This window comes from Phaenicophaeus curvirostris, chromosome 1 (genome assembly GCF_032191515.1).
Source record: "Phaenicophaeus curvirostris isolate KB17595 chromosome 1, BPBGC_Pcur_1.0, whole genome shotgun sequence".
Lineage (NCBI taxonomy): Eukaryota > Metazoa > Chordata > Aves > Cuculiformes > Cuculidae > Phaenicophaeus > Phaenicophaeus curvirostris.
Window position 1 is genome coordinate 62,882,876 of NC_091392.1, and position 23,900 is coordinate 62,906,775.

Consider the following 23,900-nt stretch of genomic DNA (forward strand, 5'->3'; position numbering starts at 1 on the left):
AGGAGCTTTGGGGCACCCAAAGAACTGCTTCTTCCTTTCCCTCCTTTGTTACTGTTCAAGGAGCACACATGCAAAATGCCCACAGAAACGCTGTGTGCTGGCCAGGCTGAGGCCATTTGTACCCAGTGTCGTGTGCTCCTCCTGTCCTCATGTGACTGCTGTGCTGCAGTTTCCAGTTGGGAAGAGGATGGCGTGTTGCTATGGGTTGGACACTGTAGTAGTCCATGAGTTGCAGCTGTCTCAGTCTCTTTCATTGTTGCTCCCACGTGGGAAGAGGGTGGATTCAGTTCCCACTAGAGGGTACTGGGAGCTAGAGAATTTTGCTGGGAAATATGAGTCCTTCAGCAACAGGAGGTAAAGGTGACAGGTGATGGCAGAGCACAGTTATCATAGCAGGAACTAACTGAATCTCAGAAACATGTAGAGAGAGATTTACCTTCCAGGAGCAATGAGCTGACAGTGAGTAATGGAGAAGATGATCAGTGGATGAGGAATCTGGGTCCAGAGGTGGGAGGAGAACAGCAGGGCTATTCTTCAAAGAAATTAAGTCAGCTTCCTACTCCTGCCCAGAGCAGACACCAACTGAATCACATCCACAGCAGTCTCCCCCCGCCCTGCCCCATCTCACTCTGGCATAGCCATGCACTTACATGTATGCCTTGTAGTTGCTTCCGATTTTCTGGATGCGGATGTCGTACTTGGAGTCAATGAATGGCTCAGTGGTGGCATAGGTTTTTGCCATGGCTACAATACTGGCGATGTCCCGGAAGTCATGCTGGTTCTCAACTTTGACCTTGATTGCCAAAAGCCAGTTAAAAAGTAATAAGAGCAAAAAAAAAACAACACAGGGATACTTTGTGAGCATAAGTCATCTCCATGTCTGAATAGCACAACATCAGTTAAAACCCACAGAGATGGAGCCGAGGATGGAGCAGGAATGGCAAGAATTAAAAAAAGAGGTTTCCCACTCCAACCCAACACAGAGCAAATCAACACCTTTCTCCATCCTCGTGCATAAAACCCAGTAAACCTGGCACCAGGGAGGCAGCTAGCCCTTTGCCCAGATGGCTCTTGCTGATGCTCATTGCTTTTATGATGTTTCAGAAAAATATTTGATCTCTTAAGGGGCATTACTTTACACAAAAACTGGAACTGCTGTTTCCCATGTTGGGATGGATGAAACCAGAGTATATTGGGTGGTCAGAAAAGAGAAACCAATGCCAGAAAATCAACAAGACAGCTGATTGTCTGCCACTGCTAGGCTTCAGTTCCCTGGCATTTCACATTACCCCCCTTCAAATTTTCTTTGAGGAGCAATGCAGGTTTCCCAGCTGGAAGCAAGTTCTGAAGGAAAAGGATGTCTCTAGGGGAGCATGTGATTCCTGAGGAGATTTGTGCAAACATGGTGCCATGGGCATGTGTGTAGGACAGCTGGTTGGGTGTTAGACTTGAGTTGCAATTGGAAATAAGAGGGCAGAGTGCTGGGAGCTGAAGCTTTTCTGAGAAGCTGGCTTTTCACAGATTTGTATTCAGTTGTGAGAAACACTCTGTATCTTATCTAAAAAAAAAAAAGGAAAAATGAAGAAACAGTACAGTAGAAGCTGTAATGCTATGATCAGTATAAAAGCCCAGTAATTTGGGCATGGAAAACTGAACAAGCAGATAATGAGAAAATAGTGGACAACTTCACCTCATTTGTACTGCCAACCCCTTTAGTCTATTGGCAAAACCATGTCTGGTGCATCAGGGAAACCCATGCAAATGTTGTTCCACAGAGCTGGACAGATGCAGGAAGGATGGGTTAATTGGTGGGAAAAAGGCCAACACTGCATGAAAAGGGTGAACAAGTGAGTTATTTTCTTTACGTATTACATACACTTTGTAGTTTGGTAACTCTTTGAGACCACAGTTAGGGGTTGCAATGCTGCTTTGCTAAGTATCTACTCTCTCGTGACTACTGGTCGGTCTCTGCCCTAGAAGAGTTTCCCAGTTGCGTCAATGTGTGTATTAAAGGAGGGTGATGCCAGACTATGTGGAGCCGGCTGAAGGAAAAGGCGTGCAATGGTATTTGGTGTTTCTTCGTAAAGAACAAACAAGCGGTTTTACATATCTGCCTTCAACCATGAGAGGGCAGGAGCCATCTTCACTAAAGAATAGAAGACAAGCTTGTTGCTAACCCGTTTTACTCTGTTTAGATGGTTTGGTGTAAGTGTCAGCCATACCCTAAGCCAAAGATACTGCCATATCCTGGTGCAAAAAAGCTCTTGAGAACTAGACATGTTGTGGGGAAGGTGAAAAGTGCAACTAGTTTGACTGTTTCTAGATGCCTGAATAGGAAGAAAAAAGACCTGGTCTTTGCTTCTCCTTTTGCTGAGCATCAAATATCCCTAGTCTTCCTCCCACTTGCTGTGATGAAGGCTGTGCTTTTGCTAGTCAGAGACTGCTGAGAAAAGGAGCAGAGGAAGACAACAGTCGCCTGTGGGGTGGAAGGGTAGGGAAAAAAGGAAAGGAAATAACAAACACAAAAGGGAAACGTAAAGGCAACCACTGCACGTCATCTAGGAGGAGCAGCCTTGTTCTGGGCTGCGTTGTTCCCCTCTGTGTCTGAGCAGGGCTGTGGCAGGGCAGGGTCAAGTGGCAGAAAAGTCCTAGAGATGGCAGGAGGGCAGGAGAGGGGGGCACATGGGGGGAGCCCCCAGCCTTGGCATAGCTCGGAAATAACAAGGGGAACAATGCAGGCAATGTTGGTGCTAAGTATTTTTGTTTTGCAGATAGGAGTGAAGCTGGGCTGAATGACACCAAGGGAGAAAGTCCTACCCAGGTGAGTCGATCGCATGAGGGCATGGGCACACACAAGGGAATGTGCGATGTTAAAACATATTCTCCTGGACCCTTTTCGCAGTGGGAAAAGACAAAAGCCATTATATTATGACCAACTTGGAACAAGGACATTTGTGGAATCTGAAAAATAATGCTGCACTTGTGCAACAGACGTCTTTGGGCCCCAGCTGAAATGTTTGCATTCCCAGCCTGGGAACCTTTTTCTCAGAGACAAGGATACTGCTTCCCTTTCCAGACTGGAATTAAACTGTACTGTTATTACTAGAAAGGAGCTGTATGCTTATCTCATTAAATGGTATTTTTCTTTAAAAATACAACATGCTATGGGAAGGAAAGGTACATTTCTTCCTCCTCTCTACCACCCTCTCCCTATGGGGAGAGAGGGAAAGCACTTCAGAGTGTTTTCTCCAATAAGCCTGAAGATTTCTGGCTGGGTAGATAGTTAAAGAGTGAGGGGACTCACTGAGAATGCAAAATAAGGTATGAAAACCAAAGAAGATAACTGCCACAGTGCTACACCACTGCAAAGTTCTCTGGAAAGAGCTCTGCCATCTTCCCTGGTCCATGCCAGAGCCCTTTTCATGGTCTTTTCAGAGAAAGCACCTCACAGAGGTCCACTTTTAGGAGGCCATGGCCTTATTCCTCACCAGGCATCAAAATAATCACCACACCAATGCTGAAATTTGAGTCAACATTTGTTAATTGCTAGAGCAGGCCAAATTTGACAAAATAACTGCCAAGTCCTGGATTAAGACTGGTTTAGCCCAATGTACAGTTATTACTTCATAAACAGGAAGGAATCGAGTTACAGTCAAATTAAATTTATTTTCCTGTCTTATCTATCAAGTCCTCCATTTTATTGGTCTTCTATTTTTAAATGTTGTATAATTGATTTCCTCCTGCCTTATAACCCTTTTACATGTCAGTGAAATATCCATTCTCCTAACAGAAGAAAAAAACCCTAGAGATAACCCAAGACAAGGTAAATGTAGTATGATGCCAGAGGGCATTATTTAAGAAAGGACTATTAAAAGTCATTCTAGAGGAAACAGTTACCTATTTATAAGGGATAAATCTGTCTTCTAAAATGGCAGGTTGGCCAATGCATAAAACTGAAAAAGAAGTTGGAAGAAGTCAACAGGAAGCCTTATTTTCCTCTCTCTCTCTTTTTTTTTTTTTCACCTTTCTTAGGATAAATGCATTAGCTGCATAGAGGAGTGCAAACAGCGAGTGCAAACACAGCCCCTGCCCTTGTGGACTGTTTGCTTAGCTGTGCTGGCTGTTTGAGCAGTAATAGACTTATTCTGGAGCCATCAACTGCTGTTTGCTGTAGTGTTTTAGTGACCTGTTGTGAAGAGTTTGGGCCAGTGTGTTGACAAATGCCTTTTCTGAGTAAGAAAGCTCCCTGGGAGAGTCCCTGCTTCCTTTCGGGCTCTCTTGTCTAACTTGGGTACCAGCCATGCCCTAGCATGCTCCCTATCATTGCAGTGGAGAGAGGAGTCTGACAGGAGCCCTGGGGACATGCTCACATAGGTGTGACCATCATATGTCCAGTGGCAGCATCTTGGAGGCTGATAGTATGTGGCCTGCAGCTGGTGCCCATTCCCATCCTTGGCCTGCCCAAGAGGCACTGATCTTGCTGCCCTTGGCAGGAGAGTGGTCTGAGGGAGAGATGAGGAACAAGCACTTCCATCCCATTCCTGCTGTGCACCTTCTTTTGAGGCCTTCCTGAAAGACAGGATTTTAGAGAGCGGGTCCTGGCACTGTTAAAAACCCACCATGGATATTTTCTGAGAAGTTTGAGACATCCTGGAGATCAGCAGTAACACGGTTTCCTGCAGTGAAGGACCTGGCAGAAATTTCTGCTACCTCTGCCTTGTAGTTCCTGAATCTACCGCCTCTGGCATATCCCAGGTGTTCCTGGACACCAAGGTCCCCAGGCTACAGCACTCCTCTCTCATCTTTAGCCTAAGCACTGCAAGATGTTTCCTCACAGTCTCCTTTTGCTTCCGTTAGTTATGTGACCATGTGAAAAAATACTCAGTCAGCCAAACTGGCATAATTATAGTAGTCTGCTAGGGCTGCCCTAGGCTTGCCTCTCTGTGTCATTCAGAGTTAAATCTGCCTCACAGGTTAAACCCACACCACTTTGGAGAGGGATTGCAGAAGCAGTTTCTTCTCAGCCTTGGAGCCAGGGCGAGGCTTGGCAATAGGGTGTTTCAGTGAATCTTGGTAGGCTTGTGACAGTGTTTGAGTGTTTTCCTCCAGAGGAACTAGCGTGGCCACATAGAGCTTGTGATTTTTCATCCATCTCAACCTACACTTACCCTTTCTATAGTGGTGTTGCCATTTTGAGACAGCAAGTCTTCACGAATGGGTCTGTACACAGAGTCTCCTAAGTCTTTCCTTACCCCCACCCCAAACTATACTCCTCATCTCAGAAAATACCTCATCCAACTGACACTGATTCAGTTTAGGCCTAACTTTGACTCACATGAAAATAATAAAGACACAACAGAGGCTCCATTTCCTTGTTATCCTCACACTCAAGTACACCAGACATCATTCTGCCCTTAATGCATTAAACCTTATAATCCCTACTAACTTCCTATAGAAGAGCTGCTCTCAGCTTCAAGTCTTGGCAGCTTTGGTCTCTGGTGCCTTGGATCAAACTCTGTTTTCTGCATCCAGCACAAGGTTCCAGACTGATGTGCAAGAAATGAGGATGCTTTTGCTATTTTCAAGATGGGTGGTACTTCCTCGCTCATGAGTCAGTGGGAACACAGTGATTGGGCTGCTCTGTTGTGAATGTGACATGTCAAGTCATTATTCGTCTTCTGTAAAAGAAAGTGTTTGTTCCTTGACAAACTGAGGCAGCCCTTTCCTCTTCCTTTCCTCTTTAGCCCACTGGATTTTCAAAGCTCTCACTTTTGGAACATTCTATTTCCAGTCCTGAGAGAGACAAGGTGACGAGTTGTCCTTCCTGATAAAAAGCTTGCAGTATTTTTACATTACAGAGTGGCTCTGTTTAGTTTGTGCTATATTTACACTGGGAGGAAAAAAAAAAGTAGAGAAGTCTTTCCCATCCAGTAAGAGAGAAAATAACTCTGACCGCACTATTATGAACAACAAGTTTTTCTTCTACAATGTAATAAATTCATCTGAGCCAGGATTTGTACTGGGGAGGTGTTTTATAATTATGGGGCAGGAGGGGACAGGAGGTGACTCTTAAACTGGCCTAATTAGAGAGGTTTAAAAATAAAGTAATAGTAGCAAAATATATAGATATCTATTTATTTATTAAATTAATATTAATATATATAAAGCCACATTAACAGATACTGGTTTTCCTTTCTTCGCAGATCTGGCAGTTGTTTCCTTCTCATGGTCTGATCAGGAAGAGGCAAAGAGTCTCTTTGAGTGAATTTGCAGTGCTGGGCTCTGTTCCTAGGGCACTTTAGGGTCACGTTAGCACACAAATGGCAGATATTAACACACTCACAGCTTTATTCTTTTCCATGAGCTCTGGCACTATGAGGTCTGGAGTCAGGAAAAAGTGTTATTTCTTTCTCACTGTAGTGCTCACCCTATTCAACAGAGACTCACTTCTAGGATAGGTAGCCTGAAACTGCACAATGCTTAAAATTGCCTTGACCTTTAGGAACTGCTGGGTGAACAATAGTTCAACACAGAGAAGGATATGTTCTCTCAGTGTCCATCCATGGTTTCTCTGGAAGAACCCTGGAGTATTGTGGACCCCATAAGCCCAAGCAACTTAAATATGATATGAGAAAGGTCATTCTCTGCTGACCCTTGTTGTAAGCCATTGTCTAAGCAATAATTCTACAGATATTGCATATGTATTGAAACTGTATTGGATAAGCAGCACACAGAGCACTTGTTATTGTCTTCCAGTGCCAGCAAAATATGAAGTAACTCCCAGTTTTGAAAGGGGGATAATGATGGTCATAGGAGGCGCTAGGGGGCATATGTCTTGGTTTTAGATTAGAAGATTGCCTAGGACATCTTTGTCTCTCTAGGTGAAGGCTATTCCTTTTGTCTCTGTTCAAGTCAACAGAGAAGCTGTTTCTGAATTTCTCAATGGAAATTTCAAAAGAGGTCTTTTTATTGCAAATGTATTTTCTTCATCTCCACCTGCACTTCACATGCACACATCACCTGTCAAGAACGTTTCTGTCACTAATGGCATACTGCCACTCCTTTTGGTTCTGACTGTGAATACTAACTGTTCCTCTTCAAAGCTAAAGGCAGTCACTAAAGCCTGTTTCTTACAAGTCTTTCTTACATGGTTATTTTTCATTTTAGCTTTGAGGATCCTCTATTCAACCCCCTGGTTAAAATATGGGGGGAGTGAATTTTATGAATGTTGTGAAAACAAAGGATATGTGAAAATCAAAGTCTGACTATTATAATTATGCCTCTTCTAGCCATTAATGCAAAATAACAAACACTCAACACTTTTCATAGTGCCAAGAGCCTCATGAACATCCATTAGCTATAAGTATCAGGTAATCATTACAATCCCTCTGGTCTGTAACACACAGAAACTGAAGAACAACTGTGAAATGACACAAATCTTCCTGCAAGCCAATGGTGGAGCTCTTTGGTGAAGAGGCTTTTTCTCTGTCCAGACTTTTTCTGGCTCCTGTCCACCCCTCAGTATGAATAAAGAATAACAGTGTCTGGACTTCCCATCTTCGCTCATTCTTCTAAATCTTGGTGCCTACTGTTAGATATGATTTTATCTTTAGAAAAATAAAAAAAGTGTAAGGACTTTGTAAGCAATTTCTGCTGGTAATGAGATTGTAATCTGAATGATCACATCCTTTGAAGCACCTGTTACAGGTACAAACACATGGGTTGCGATCTTGGCATCATTTGTTGCAGTAAGTACTATTTTTAATACTCACGTGTACTTTAGCTTGATTATTCTTCAGTCACTGTCTTTATATAAAACATGACCTGATGCAGGTTCTTTAATAACTTTTACTTTCTTACACTAATCTAAACCAAAAGCAAACATCTCTCTTTTCATATTATGTCTATTTTACAACTAAAACCCTGCTATTTCCTGTTATCATCTCTACTTCTGAAGACCAATGCAAAGAAATCCTTTATCTCTCTGTAATCTCCTTATCGTCACTGAATTACTTTTACATTACGATGATTAAAACCACTACTATGTCTACTTGAAACTTTCCTCTTCTGAACTACTCAATTGGAGGTTTCATTTTTTATACTGATGGGTGTTACTTTTCTAGTACAATCATAGTCCCGCTTGTCTATAATTCTCTTTACATTTTCTGTGACTTCCTTCTGTCAGTCCCACTTGGGCTTGTACCCTATTGTCTTAAAGCCAGCATGAAACAAATTCCTGTTACTCGTCTTCTAAGCAAAGAAACTTATTCTTTATTTAACTTTGACTTTCTCTTTTCTGTTTTAGCTCTATGCAATGAAATGCACTGGGACTTCAAGAAAACTAATTTAATCAGTCTCAACTTTCCTTCAGGCTGCTTGTGGCTGGAGAAGGGCCCAAACAAAAACCATAAGGTAAACAATGCTTCTGCCCTGTACCTTCCCTATCTACTGAAAAGAGCAGTGTTGAAACTCTGTGCCCAAATCCACATTCAGACATTGCTAGTAGTCCTTGCTTTCATAATGGACTAAAGTAAACTTGGCCTCATACCAATTCTTTCTTCTAAGATGCTGGCTGTCAGCCTATCTTCATCTGGAATGACTTCCTACGAACCTGCCTTGTACCACTGCATACAATTGTGCCTGGAGTTTGAACAGAAACTCTCTTCACCTATAACTTGCGACAGCAAAAATCAACATAATTAAAGAACAAAATTGGAGAGAAGGTGAGAGGTTGAAGAAGATCTGATATTTGGTGCGGAAGACAACAGCTAAATATTCTGCTGAGAATTTTATCTGGAAATAGTAGCTTTATCTGATTCTGACTCATTTCTGTAGCTTCTGAGGATCCTTTGTGCACAACAGAAACACATGAAGCCCTCCTTACATTACAGGTGAAATTGCAGAGTAATCAGAGAGATCCAGGACTGCAGGGTCTCAAGGTTCTTGAAACCTTTCCTCAGGGAGAGGTTTCTATCTCCTGTTTCATCTTGGTTGGATTTTGCTAATGAAATCCTTCCTAGAGACATGTACAGTGCCTTGCTCTACACGCAGCTCTAGGCTGTCCGCATGTACACTAATTCAACGACACCTCTGCCTGTTTAGTGTACATAGCACCAAGATTTTAACAAACATTTCCTGCTTATTTAAATGCCTGTTCTTTGATGCTGAAAGCCAATTCTACCACTGGCCTAGGGATCTGAGCCCACTTCCTTTCTGCCAGCTACCATCCAGACAGGGGAACCTTGCAACCAACGCAAGAAAGATTATGAGAGGTTCCATGTGCAATCCAGGAAGTCAGAAAGGACTTCTGTTTCCAGAATGCAAGCAAACATGCTGTACCAAGTTTATGTTTGTTGTACCTATATATAATTCTCAGGTAAAGTGTGAGGCTGGGAGAAGGTTTGTCTGTTCTAGGGAAGCACTGTGACAGCGGTATTAGTTACTAAGTTCATGTACCACCCATTTGGATTCAGAGTTGACACATCAGAATTTCCTACTTACGAACAAATAAAGTTTTAGACAGATAGGGGATGTATTTTTAAAAGTATACACAAGAAAGAGGAGGCTAAAGTGCAGCAGAAATGTGCTGGTGATGCCTCACTGAAAGGGGATCCCAGTCACCCCAAGAAACAGGGGCTGCAAATTCACAAGGGGAATAAAGATCCCAGAGAGCCTGGGAAAAACAAACAAGTCCTTCTGGGGAGTGAACTGTTTTTCAGGATTCCTTGGCAGGCAACCAGCCACTCTGCTTTGTAAGGTCTTGTTCTTCCTTGCAAGGAGGAAAAAAATAACTGAAGGGCTCCCATTTTATTGAACAAGGCCATCGTAATGCGCTCAAAAAGCCCAGTGCCACTGCTCCTCATTGTAAGAGCTGTGGGGTGTAGCTGCACATTACAGGTGCTTGAATAAACAACATTACCACTTTGAGGAGAGGAGAAAATATATAAAAGACGAGCCTAATGACTTCAGCCCAGCCAGCATTCCCCCCACTCTTCACAAGCCCCCTTCCTGCGTCCAAAGTAGCCTCCAAACCAATACCATTGACTGCCTCTGAGTTTGTGACAGTGGAAAAAGGCCTTTTCTCCCACAGGAACAGCCAGTGCAACCCAGACAGGCTGTGGGGAGGTTTAATCCCTTCGCTGGCTGGCCACACGCCAAGTACGATCACAGGAATGCGATGCCACACACACACACACACACACATATATATATGTTTCCTGAGCTTTTTCTTTTACTTACCTTCCCCATTCCAGCATGAGCATGTCCCAGCTTGACCACTACAGGGAAATTCGGAGTTGTGATCTGAAAGACAAAAGAAGGAGCTCCTCATCAGTTACTTATTTCCAGCCATTGTCTTTGAAACAGTTTACTTTTATCTGCTAGTTTTTATCCCCTTCCTGGATGCTAGTGGTTGGATAAAAAGGTCGAATAAAGATTGTCCAGGTGGTAGGACAGCAAGCAAAAAGCTCTTCACTGGGACCTATACGATCAGAAATGGAGGCCAGGCAGAATTCCTCAGATCTGACCCACTTTTGCTGCCCGATAGCAATAACCTCTAAAACCTTATTCTTCCCTGTTGCTTTTCTCACCCTGTATGTATGGATGTGTGTGTACTCATAGGCATGTAAAAATGCTGCACTTGCAAGCTTGAGTAAGTGAACACTTTCAGATGCAGGAAACATCTGAATTGTAAGAAAAACAAGAGTAGTGTGATTTTTTTCCACATGTACCGCTTTGGCCTTTAAAGTGAGAGTGAGCAGCTCTTCACCAGCTCCCATTCCCCTCCCATCAGCAGTGGTGGGTTCAAGGAGAGAGGCAACAGGGTCCTACCCTTGAGTACAACTCACATAGTCCAACTACTCATAAAGCCTATTCCTATCTTCTCTGACTTCAGAGGTGGGTATAGGGAATAAAATAAAACAAGGAAGAGTTGGAATCAGCAATAAAAAAATAGGAAAAAAATTATGTCATGTGTTTTCCCTGGCTTGTGTGGTGTTTACATCGGCCACCTGAGCCATGCAAGTGCATCTTAGGGCACATGTAGGATTTTACTTGGAGAACTGCAAGTATCCTCTCTGCCTTTGATTACCTGGTTTCAGGCTCTTGCAAGGATTCACTTTGAGTGATCAGTTGAGTGCTGGGTGGCTGGACTGGTAGGAAGTACGCGTGCTAGGATATATACACCATACCTCCCTTGTGTGCCACTTGGTCCATTTCTACACCTCTGCTTGACTTGCCTGTGATCTTCATCTTGTCCTATGCTCCTGATTCTTGTGGTCTAAATACTATCCCCTAGTCCATAATCTGTTATTTTGTATTGCATATTTAATTTTCTTTAACGGGTATTCTTTTAAAAGACACTTTTGTCTTTACTTAAATACCTGAATCTATGAGCCCTATTCATTAAGCAGTTAACCTGGAGATCTGGCAACTAGAAGGAGTCAAATTTTGACAGATAAATGGCTCTCTTATTTATTTAAGCTTGAGAATAGATTAAAAAAATTGTTGTTGTGCTAATTACCAGTTGTCTGTATGGACAAGCAGGCACTACGCCCTAAAGATAGAATGGTGCTGCAGTCTCCATCTGCGGCAGCTTGCTATAAATAACAAAATTAGTAATGAACACTGATATGTTTTGCTATTCAGCTGCTTATGTAAAGAAATGCCACAGGAGAGGGGGGCAGTGAGTGCATCATGTTCTCAAACAACTTGTGCATCTTGTGAGGACCTTCTCCAGACAGAAAGCTGAAGGATCCTCTTTGGACCGCAGAAGGGCACACAGCTGCAATAAATCACAGTCCTGGCACAGGCAGGGACCAGCACCCACTGTTTCAGAAGAAGAGGCAAGAGACTATGCTAGGTGGCCGAGCTGAAATCCCCTAATTAAACATACATCCAGGCATAGGAGTTTGTGCTCTATTTTGTCTTTGCCTATCTAATTCATTGTAAGAGCCCGAAACTTAATTTGGTGCTGGTATAAATGAATCAAATGGAGGACTGCACCTGAGGCTTACTGAAGATAGGGCTATGTGTGGACCATGCCAGATCTTAATGCTGGAAGATGAAAGATAACATAGTAGTTAAGAGCATCCACCTGCTCAGGTTCTGGGAGACCTGGCTCACCTCCCAGTTCTGTCATCCATGCCCTGTTCACAGGATTAGAGCCAAAGCACTTGCAAGCCCCGGCCTCTGTTCCCTGTTTGTGAGCAGAGGCAGCAGCTGTTCCTACCACACAGGAAAAGCGAGCTGCATGCTGTGAGCCGGCCTGATGCCCTGGCAAGGAGGCCAAAGAAGTGTGCAGGATAGATAACGTTATATCACCAGCTCAAAGCAGCCAGCGGCAGGAAGCAATGTCTCTACTGCCCGATTTGCATACCCTACCTGTGGTTTTTGCTGAGGGACCCTGGCTCAAGCATAGGGTCCGGGAGTGGGAAGCATCTGTTTTCCTGTGTACATGCAAAGAAAGTTTGGGATCCAGTAAACAATCCAAGTTAACTGCTAGCCTGGAAGAAACTACCGTCAATGACAAAGATCTGCTCAAACCTCTCCCTTTCTCTTTGCTTCTTGGAAATAAGAGCTCAGCTTTCTTGGTAAGTCTTGGCCTCATCCCACGTAGAGGTGTCCAGCTGGTACCAGAGCACGCTGCAGTCACAAGCCATTTGTGCTGGCCATAGTGTGTGGGACTTGGGGTGAAACACAAATCCAGATTCTGACTTTGTGGCAGGGAAAGCTGCAGCTCTGGGGAAATGCTGGCACAGTGTTTGCCAGGAGTCTGCTTCTACCATTGAAACTCCATCAAATTTCTGCCTACATGAACTTGTTTTATGGAAGAACCAATGAGAGAAAGCAGCAGGTACACTTCGCTACATTTTATAATGGGTTTATCTAGTGGCAATGGAATATCCTTAGTCTGAGCTGAAGTTAAGTGGAATCAAAAGCTCTCAATAGTATACTGGACTAAAGCAACCAGAGTTCACAACCTCCACAACTGCTCAATAATGGAGCTAGGAAGCCCATGATGATGTGGTGGGAGCAGGCTGAACAATGGGGAAACTTAACATTTCCACCAGCATACAGCTGGGACTTGAATCCCATTTCTGTTGCTAATAAGGTGGCCAGTCAGCGTAATAGGCAAACACTCAGACAGATATGGAAGACAACGGAAGGGAGAATGTATTATACACATGACTATGAGGTAATTCACACACATACATGGTGAGAATTTCTGGAGGTGGCCACAGCGACCACAAGGCCAGACCCCTGAGATCAGTATTTACACATGCTTAGTCATAGATTTCCTGGGAAATAACATGCTTATAATCAAAGGATAGCATCAGCATTTAATAAGAAAAGCATGTTTTTACTGAAATCATGCAAAGAAATACGCCTGTGTCTTTTGTGTTTATGTGATGTAGAGGCTCTGTTTTCTTGGAAAAAATGTGGAAAAACACTTTGATGCTTTTAGAATGTACACGAACTGTTGACAGGGCTCATATAGATGTTGCCTGTGGATTTAGGGATGGGACAGTTAGCTCAGTGATCAGACACAGGATGTTAGTTCATATGCGTAATTCAGCCCTTTGAATTAAAATCCCGTAAAAGTGTTCCCAGATGCTGTCACAAAAAAGCCTTGAGATGGCGAGGTTTACATATGTGTCTAGAACTTGATGTATGAAGATGCCTGTTTACAGTCAAGTAGGATTCTGAATCCTGACTTAGGAACTCAGCAAAGCCATCTTTGGTAGGTGTGAAAGGGGAGTCATCAAGTCATTTTCAGCTTACAACACTGGTGGCCCAAAGTATATAATTTTAGCCCCTGATTTTAAAGGCCTGCTCTGTATGTACTGTCACTGCAAAGATCAGTTTGCAGTTAAGCAGTATTTTGGCACTAGGGTGTAAAAGTCAGTGCTGGTATGCATACATTAACATCTATTTGAAAACACATAGCTGTAAACTATGACACTTTTCCCGTTATCCACTGCCCCTCCTTTTCAACAAATAATGAGGTTTTCAATACTTCACGTAAGTATATGAATATTTTCTGTATTTATTGCTGGTGGAGCAGTGGAACAAAGTTGGATATAAACTGATCTGAAGAGAAGAATCTTAGATAAAACCTATCTATCCCATAAATACAATGCTTTTCATTGTCTTGTTTCACCAGGGCTCTTGGGAGATGCTAATCTTAGGTCTGTGATTTTGTGTACTGTCCATAAACAATGCAGAATGTCTCTTATGATTTCTTTCTGTCATATTTGGTTCTGTGCATTAGTTCACATTATCCTGCTTGTTGTGTATGATGCACTTCCAGTGTTGAGAAGTTTTTCTTCTTCTGCAATACCTTTCCAGTCAATACTAAAATGAATAGCTCTGGGTGCAGTGACATCATGGATGATATTAGGAAGGATCTGGGGAGATGGGAGATAGAGACATCAAAACTTTGGTCTCCAGTATTGTATTATCATAGTGTCTATGGGTCTGATGCTCCATAGTGCAAGGCATTGTATTACTTTTTTTTAGCCTTTCCCTAGAAGTAATACATTGAATTTTTCAAGCTTGTATGCTCTGAAACTGATTTTTCTGTTTATTTAACTTCCTTGGAAGATGACAAAATCTGTTCTGGGAGTGTACCTAATGGGTTATGGGAATGTTGTTCATGCCCTTGAGAGCTGGATGTTGTAAGTAATGTGTGTGGCACTTCCCTGGTGTCAGTTAAGCTGGAGGAGCAGTGAATAGACGACTTCCTATAAAAGCAAGCAAGCTGATTCAAACCTACAGGAAAGTACTGATGTCATAACACGATGCCATTGTGTTTATGGAACTATCTTATTGAAAATCTGAGCTGAAGATCAGCACTGGTTGCATGCCAGCCCTGCCAGGCATGGCAAAGTCAGGGCTGTACAGTGAAATAAGGAGGAGAAGCAGTACTGCTCCCCATTACATACTTACTAACAAGTCTATGTAATCACTAACTGCATGCGGCATGGCTTGTTCAGTGGATTAACAGCATGGCCCCATGGAGGTTTGTGCTCAGCAACGGCTATGACAGACAAGTCCTTCCCCTCTGCTATTTACCAGATCAGAAATCGTGTAAGAAAAACCAAGCAATGATGGGAGAACATGTTGAACAATAAGAGTTGCCAGCATCAACATCAACATCTGTGCTCTGTTGAAGACACGTGGTGCAGATTCCTTTAAAATAAATACAAGTGTGTATTCATGACTATATTATAATTATAGCACAATGAAGAAAAAAGTAATTAGCTGGGGAAAGAGGGCTTATGCTTCCAAGCCAGCTGAAGTAAATCCTGAGGAGGAGTAGGCATCCTCAAGGGTTTCCAGAGGAAGGAAGATGTTGGGGTTATGATAAGAAAAGTGATGAGATACTTGTGACAGGAGGAGTTCAACAAAAGCTGGATCAAGACAGCATTGTACAAGGCAGGACCTGAAGCAGCGTGGTCATTAATAGGTGGAATGGCAGCTGGAGTACAGCAGTGCTCCTTCTAGCAAAAGAGGAGACAGCATATATCTTTAAGATGGTTAAAGTTTTACAGCGTATCACTGTGCTGGGGTGATGAAATCAGAGCTGTGGATGAGGTGGATGATTTAGTCCACAGTAGTTTGAGCAGTCTGTAAGGAAGGCTTGTAAAATCAAATGGGAATAAACTAACACACTTGATTCAAAGCCGTGTGAGGGCAGAGGCCAAAGTTTTAGAAGGCAAGCAAGCTTTGGAGGTGGCTTAAATAAGAGGCAAGAATGAGGCTACTGTTTACAAAGTTTCAGTGGAGAAGAAACATTCACTAATTTGAAGGGGTCCTAAGGGCTGCAGGCCTGGATCACTGTGAAAGCAATGGGAGGATCATGAATGAATGCAAAGCAAAGGGTTAGATTTACCATGCTTTAGATGGATAGACTTTTCATTTCATTTCATTAAGCACTGGAGCTGAGACCTCCAGCCTCAGATAGGAATGAATGTAGTAGGTAACTGAATGGAGATAAAGCATAAATTAATTTCTGCTACTAACTGAAGTCAGTAGTCCCTTAGGACATCAAGATCCTTTAGGGTGGTGAAAAAACCTTCTGATTCTGTCAGTGCTTTTAAAAAGCATAAAACAAAAAAAAAACCAACCAAAAAACCCCACTTCAAAACCCCCAACAGAAACATAACGTAGTCCTCACATCCTAGAGTAAATAAACCACAAAACAGTGTTTCAGGACTACTAATACTTGCTGCAGTTAGAACAGGTCATAGAAGTGAGTGGAAAGGGTTAAGCACAAAATGGAACTTATTGTCATTAATCTCACCTATAACATTACTTAACTTTTACTTTATTCGAAGTGAGATGCTTTTGGGTTCCCACTGGTTCCCTTCAGCATGTGGAGAATAAGAGTGTGAGTATCTGATAATATTCTCATTCCCTTGGAGCTTCAAGCGTGAGAATTATATGACCCTATCCAGACAAGCAGATGCTCAGCAAGAAAATAATATAGGATGTGTGTCTATGCATGTGTGTGCTTGTATTCACACGTATATCTAGCAGATCTGGTCAATAAATCCCCATTACCACATCTTAAAATACAGGCAAGCTTTTTAAAGGTTGTTATGAGTACATAGAAAAGTTTAACTTCTTAATGTGCGGTGTCTGCTTACCACTATTTTGCAGTCTTGCCTTCAGGGAAGACTCTTGTCTTTCTCTGCTTGCTCAGAGAGTGAATACATTTACCCCAACTCCTGGTGTTGAAAAACTGTTTAATTTTTTTGCAGGATGCAGTGGAAGGGAAGAAGAAATTCTTGATTTTCCTCTCCTCCCTGGCCTGAATTGAACAATTCTTGCTGTTTTTCTTTAAACAGAAAATTCAGTTCCCCATCTGAACACATTGCAGAGGGAGAGATGGTGGATGGGAGTTGCTGACAGGGTGGAGAATAGTCTAGGAATTTTCTTTTGATGGGTTACCTTTGTGAAAGCTGTAGTGCCTAATCTGTGATAGAACACACAGGAAGGTGATAGAGGGTAAAAAAAAATATTTATGAAGTAATACTGGAGTCTTCAAAGCCACTTCTCTTCCAAGAACTCCTAAGGTTCACATGATGCTAGATGACAGAGCTCTCTCTTCACTTGGAAGGCCTGACTGTCCCTTTTTTGGGGCAAACTCTGAATTATCACTGATTTCAAAATGAGCAGCATGGGGTTTCTTTGATGAGAACAAAACTTTCCTGAACTTCACAGTGGAAAACAACCTTCAGCAATAGGCACTGCAGGACTAATTAGCTCTCATTGAAGCTGATAATTTGCCTGTTACTGATGGTCTCTAACCTCACCATGCAGTCTGCTGCAGGTGCTTTCCTGTCTCCAAAGGGCAAATTGAGCACAATTCTCACCCCAGCTTTTACACAAGATGAAGCTGTGTGCCTTGAGTAGAAAGCTCAGGAGAATTATTCATAACTCCAAAGGCTGGATTGTGATTTCACAACCTTCTGTAGTGCATTTGAGAGTGGTGCAGTTATGTCAGTGTAAAAAAAGAAGTAAACCCTGGATTTAGTACATTAATCAACAAATGCTCTGCCTGGCACAGAAGTGGCTCTGATGTTTTATTTTAAATCTCATGCTGTTACAACTGTATTAATGACTCTGTGCAGCTTTGGCTGACATTGCCATGTTAGATGTTGGCAGGAAGAAAGACACAAGCAATAAGCCACAGATGCTGCCTAGTACAGGGAACAGGATACCACGGTCCACCAGAACATTCAAAAGACCTTCTGGGCTTCTGAAATCTCTTGGGTAATGGATCACTGCCTCCTTCAGTCTAGCTGTTCCTCAGCACTCAGAGCTATAGAAATAGTAGCACAGAGAACCAGACAGTAATAGTTGGGGCTTTTTTTGGAAGATCCTTGGTTTATTTTTACACTTTTTTTTAAAGCTAGTAGTCTTGATTAATGCTCCAGAGTATAAGGGACTTTGAACATAAAGAAGAATGAGGAACATGGGATGTGTCACTGTAATTGGCATCTTAGCCTATGACTATAGTAATAAACAGAGCAATGACACAGCAAGGACAATTGCCCCAAGTTCCCTATACTGCTAAATCATTAGATTGATTTCTGGCATATTCTGGCTTAAGTCAAATATCTTTCTCCCAAACAAGTCCCAAGCACAACATGGAAACCAGCATAAGGATACTCTGGAGCCTAAGAGTTTGATAGCACGACAGGGGCTGGACCATGCCAGAGCTGCCAGAGAATGGGCAGCTGTATGTTTTCCTACTGTTTATGTAGCTTCAGTCTGTCTCCAGGGTTTATGATAATTTCTACTCCAGGGTTTATGATAATTTCCCTTATGATAATTTCTACTGACTACCATTTTCAGACTGAATTCATAGTAGGTGTATTTTTCAGCTCAGATATTTACACCACATTTCTTTTGTCCACTAAGCTGGAAAGTCAGGTATTATCTCACGTGAAAAATGTTTATGGTATGGGCCCAGCTTGTTCCATTTTATAGCCAGATCTTATTTTCGACATTTTGAGCCCTTAGGCTCATGCAGGAATTCAAATACTTCACTCATGTGACCTGGCAGTGAGATACACACTCCCTATTTTTTGTGCTCTGGGACACATACGTAAGGAGTAAGGGTCTCCAAAGCCATATTCCATGGATCTACCTCCACAAACTGCACATAGAATTGAACACTGGTGGCAGCTCTTCTGAACCCTGAGTTGTTGTAACATCTTTTGCAGGCATCTAGAGCAGGTGGAGACCAAGTATGAGCCTTGTTCTTCCTACATCCTCGTTCTTGTGTTTCACAGTTTCTTCTAGTTTCTTTCTCCAGATAAAAATGCTCTCTGTTTATCCAGAATAATTTTTGACTCATGTCAGAGACCCTGAGGACATGAAAGGCAGCCATTGTATCCTATGATTGAATTAGCTCTGTGTCTCTTGAGATTTCTTAAGAACTTTCAAATTACATGTTTTTGGTAGGAGGCAAAAACTGTAGGAAGGGCTCTATTTCACCATCTCTCCAAACACAGCAGTTCCTTGGGGAAGAAAATGTCTCAGAGTGCAGACTTCATATTTACAAAGTTGAAAGTGTCATGTTGCAATGACTCTGTGAATGAACCCAAATTAACTTTTTTTTTTTTAATACAAAGGGGAAATGAAATGCTTTTAAACTGTGAAAGGGAAGTTTTTCGTGATGTGCTGTGTATTTCTCCATGTTTCATTCTAGAGGCTTCTTGAGATTTTGACTTTGGGTTAAGGAAATAATCTGAAACCTTGAAACCTCTCAAGAACTGAGAAAACCTTTCCCTACCTAGGCTTTAAGGGCATGAGCCCACAACGGACCCACATGGGTATTTGTCTCCCTCTTGTGGCTTATTCCATGAGATGAGATAAGATCATGCTCCACCTGTTTGCTAAAGACCTGTTTCCTTCCAATGAAGTGGAAGAAAAGCATTCAGTGGGTGCAATCTTTATCTGTGACTGTCCTATATCAAACTTTGTCTGTCACCTCAGTGCTGAGGAACAAACTAGTTTGCCATTAGAAGTCAAAACCAGTAGAGTCGTTGAGCAGGCTCCACACACAACACAGGCAGAGTTATTTTCATCTGGGACTGGCTTCTGTTTACATCTTTTCCAGCTGTAATGAGAAAGAGGCTCCTGAAGTGAACACATTCAGAGGAAGACAGAAGAAACCACTGTGTGGACCAGCCTTTTTCATCTTGCAACCACCACCTTGGTCAGTAGCATTTTTCCCCTGCTGAGCACACACATTGATGTACCACAGGCTGTAGCGGCCAGGAATGGCACGCAGCAGGAAACAGAGAAATTCCTTTTGGAGTAACACATAGACCCTATTCTTTAGCTTGGGCAAGCCTGGAGCGGCAAAGGATGCTGTGGTCTCCATAAGCCCACTCCTTCTGTTTTGTCTAGAGAGAAAGGGTTCACCCTTTACTGGAAAAAGAGGTGGGGACCTGAGCTGATTTCATCTGTGAGGCAGTATCTCCGCTTCTCTGGGATAAATGAGACAAATGTCAGTGAGCTGCTCCACACCCTGTACAGGAAGTTATTTGTTTCTTTCCCAGGCACATTACTGAGGCTGGCATGGGATCCAGGTAGGATTTTGGAATGTGGACAGAAACCTGTGGAGGCAAAAAGGCATATGCCCTAAAGAGGGGTATTGGGCTCACTAGGGGAGCTCATGCCTGTCACTCTGGCTGGAGGCAGTGCCAGGCACAGGGAGTGAAGCAAGAGGAGCAGAGGCACCACTCACCTACACTACCTATCACTGGATGCACTGTCCTTCCATTGCTGCACAAGCTTGTGCTCACTTGCAGGCAAAGTCTGAAACTAGTCTGGAAAGATGGGTGCTTGTTTCCTTATTACAGTTCTACCTCTTTTCTTCCCATCAGACTTCATGCCACTAAGTGATTTTCCAAAACTAGTCGCTGAAGTGTTTTTCCTGAGTTGTCCTTGAGTGTTCCTGGCTTTATTTCTCATGGAGGTACTACCAGCAGCTCAGACATGCCGCAGCTGAGCTTCTCTGCTGAAGTTCTGTGCTGCACAGACTGTTGCTTCTGAAATATACAGACCAGACTTCAGTGGGAAGCTTTGTTTTAACAACAACAATAAAAATCTTTGCACAGACAAAGAAAAACAGTTTGTTCTCCCAAAGATGCTAAATCATCCCTCAATCTGTTTAGGACTACTCAAAACCTGTAAGATAAAACTTAATCTTAATGGGAGAAGCCAGCTGGGCTTTTCACTTTTTCATGGTTTTGTTCCTTAAATTCTGAAATCAAAGAAAGTTTTCTATATGCTTATCCTTTCAGGCTTCTCAACTTATGGGTTTTCATATCAGTTTTGGGTGGGACAATGAAGAAAATGTTCAAGACTTCCTATGCAGAGGTGGCTCAGCTAATTCCATGCTCAGAGAGTAGCAGGTGTACTGGCTGTGTTTCTGTGCACTTTTGGACTTCAGTAGCAAGAAACTCTGATACTGGACCTTGCGGACAGATAACTATTTCATAGGAATTTTGTAGACAGCCCTAATTAGCTAAATGAGTTTGTCTGCATCATAAATGTAAAGCAGCGCACACTGGATTTGTCTCTAATTGTGGCATTGCTGTGGTGAAGTTTTGCAGGCTTTTTTTTTTTTTTTTACTTTCTCATTAGTACTTAGCTTTAGGCATTTGTGAGAAACCACAGCCTCCAAGAGCTCCCACTCCTGTCCTCTTAATTTTGACTCACAAGGTTTTAATGGATGAACAGAAAGCAAAGAAAGCCTTTGGTTCTCATACCATTCAGCAAACCTCCGGCTGGCACTGCCATTGTTTGGAAACCCTTGTGGGGATGAAAGCAAACTCTGTACAGATGTGGCCTCTTCTGAGACCCCTCTTGGAGTCCTGTTGATTCTCAGAACAAAAAGCACGTGAGGAGGGTGACCGGCAGGGGATTTCCATGGAATGTTCTAAGGGAAGTTATTTTAAACTGATCCTGCATCACACAGGGTTAGTGATAGACCTTGGTGGCAGGGGTTCCTGAAAAGCATGGAAGCTGCTGTGACCCTTTGTACGCAGTGAATTTTTCCATAACCTCCGTGGGACTGGAGCTGGCATATATGCTTCACAGTGGAACTTTGTGTGGAGATCCTCTGGGCTGACAGGCTCATGAAGCCCATCATGGAGCAGGCTTACCAGTTTGGATTTGGGAAACATAGAGTTGGATGAATGTGGCAAAACCACCATATGTAGATGGCTTTTGCAGGGACAGCTTAGGTGCTTCTGTTCCCAGACCTTTCTAGGAAGGCAGAGGGGGGTTAGCATACATGGATTGAGCCATTGTTTATTTTTTGACCTTGGCCTCCACCTGTGAGAAGTTAATGGGGTGAAGCCATCTGGTTGGGTATCTCTGTGCCTGCTGTGAAGACACGCTTGCAGAGCACTTATGACAAATCCTGTCCTTTCTTCCTAAACCCTCACACAGGGAGTTTATGAGGCATGATATATGAACTCTGCCCCATGAAAGGATTAACCAGCTCTCAGAAACTGGGAGGGGTAAATGGAGTCCCTCCTGAAACAAATCCCAATATGAGTACAAATGCTGATTAAATTGAGGCTTTGGCTGGTAAAACTGTAACTGGGGCAGGAAATTTGATTACATCCATCAATCCGGCTGTCTGACTTCATGTGGCTAATGCTATCCTGAACTCATCACTATGGTAGCATGGCATCTCACACATACAGGCTGAAGCCCTGGCTGCACAGAAGGCAATGAGAGTTAGCTCATTCATTCTGATGAGGCCATGGTTTCTTTTGCAATGTCTGGTAAAGAATGTTTATCTCAAATTCCTCTCCCACCCTGAGGTATTTTCACTGTTTTATTGCTCGATGATGCAATTTTTAAGCAATCCTGTGAAGATGGACTTTCGTGCCCAATGCTGAGGCCGAGAGAGTAGGAGGGCAGCCGAGAGGCTGTGGTCAATCACCCAGCTTATGATGCAAGGTCTCAGGGCAACATAGACTAAAGCTACCTCAAGGCATCCCCATGGCAGGGAGAAGCAAGTGCTTTCGGGAACTTAGAGCAGTGCTGGGAAAGCTTGGAGAGACGGGAAGTGACTGACACTATCTTCCCTCTCATCTCTTCCCACACATCTCCAAGGTCTCAGAGGAGACCGTTGAGGAAAGGCTGTACTAAGGAATACCACCTATAGGGTGGCATATCTCCATACCACACCAGCACAGGCCTGGGACCACAGACCTCCTTTGCCCCAAAGTTTCTTGGTTGCTGAGGTAACGCTAGGAGACACTTATCATTCCTATATGTGATTTCATTCTTTTATGCCATAAACTAATTGCTTCCTTGTACCACAATATGTTCCAGCTGTTGGTCTTTATCTGTTTCTGGGTTTCTTCTGTCACTCTGGTGCATGGGTAATTTAGAAATTGTTCCCACATTTCGTCTTTTACTTCAAAAGGAATAAGAAAATAAAAACACTCACAGGCAAAATCTGCTTGCCCCTAACTGTATTCCTCCATGCGAGAGGCTCCAAGATCAAGTTCCCTAGAACATTACCTATCAAAAGGATTACTATGCTTTTGTGAGGCAGAGTAGCGTTTCTTCCTTGCACATGTAGAAGCCCAGGCAGAACCAGGGCAGGCTAAACTGTCCAGTATATGGCAAACCCAGCCTTAATCTTTAATGTGGTGAGACTACTTGTCGAGGTTTACAAAGACTGCTGTGGCTTGAGAGTGAGGGAAAAAGAGGACACTTTGTTTGTAAGATTTGGTGTGATCCTTCTGTATCCCCACCAGTAGATGACAACAATTATGTAGAATTAGCTTCCTCAGAATCACCGGGCTCTATCAACAGGTGATTGGGTGGTATACAGGACTAGATATGCAGCCAGAGATCAGATTTTCAGAGCTGTAAACAATCCATATGAAAGGTGAATTAAAAAGGTCCTTCTTCTCCAAGCACAGCCTCAAAACATTTCCCAACACTCAAGAGCAAGATTATAATTAACGTGCTTTCAAGATATAAAGTAGAATATCAGTTTTAATTATTTTCAACTGCAAAAATGTTATGAAGGGAAGAGAAGATGTATAAGGAGTTGCCCGGAGAGGTGGGTGAACTTGGCAATGAGATTCAAAGCTGACATTTTCAAGAGCTGTATTAATCACTGGCTAAGCTAACATCTGACTTGTAACTTCAACAGAAGACAGACTGCTGAGTTTATGGAAAGGGTGAGGGAGACTTTTTCAGTGAATTGGGAGGAAAAAAATGAAAATGGAAATTGCTGTATAGGATAGGTGTGAATTGCAAGTGAGCTGGCTAAATGAGGTAAAGCAGAGGCTATTTGCTTTAATTCAGTGTGAGTGCTAGGGAAGGTAGATGCCCATGGA

At 42.8% G+C, this 23,900-nt stretch overlaps 1 protein-coding gene across 1 annotated transcript in view; it reads right to left on the reverse strand.

The window, feature by feature from the left end:
* Positions 1-23,900, reverse strand: part of SYN3 (synapsin III) — a 202,575-nt gene that overhangs the window by 21,752 nt on the left and 156,923 nt on the right. The window contains exons 7-8 of the mRNA XM_069860280.1: positions 10,240-10,302; positions 651-793 (exon numbers count right to left, since the gene is read on the reverse strand). Coding sequence (XP_069716381.1) covers positions 651-793; positions 10,240-10,302 — 206 coding nt within the window. The remainder of the gene's footprint in view (positions 1-650; positions 794-10,239; positions 10,303-23,900) is intronic.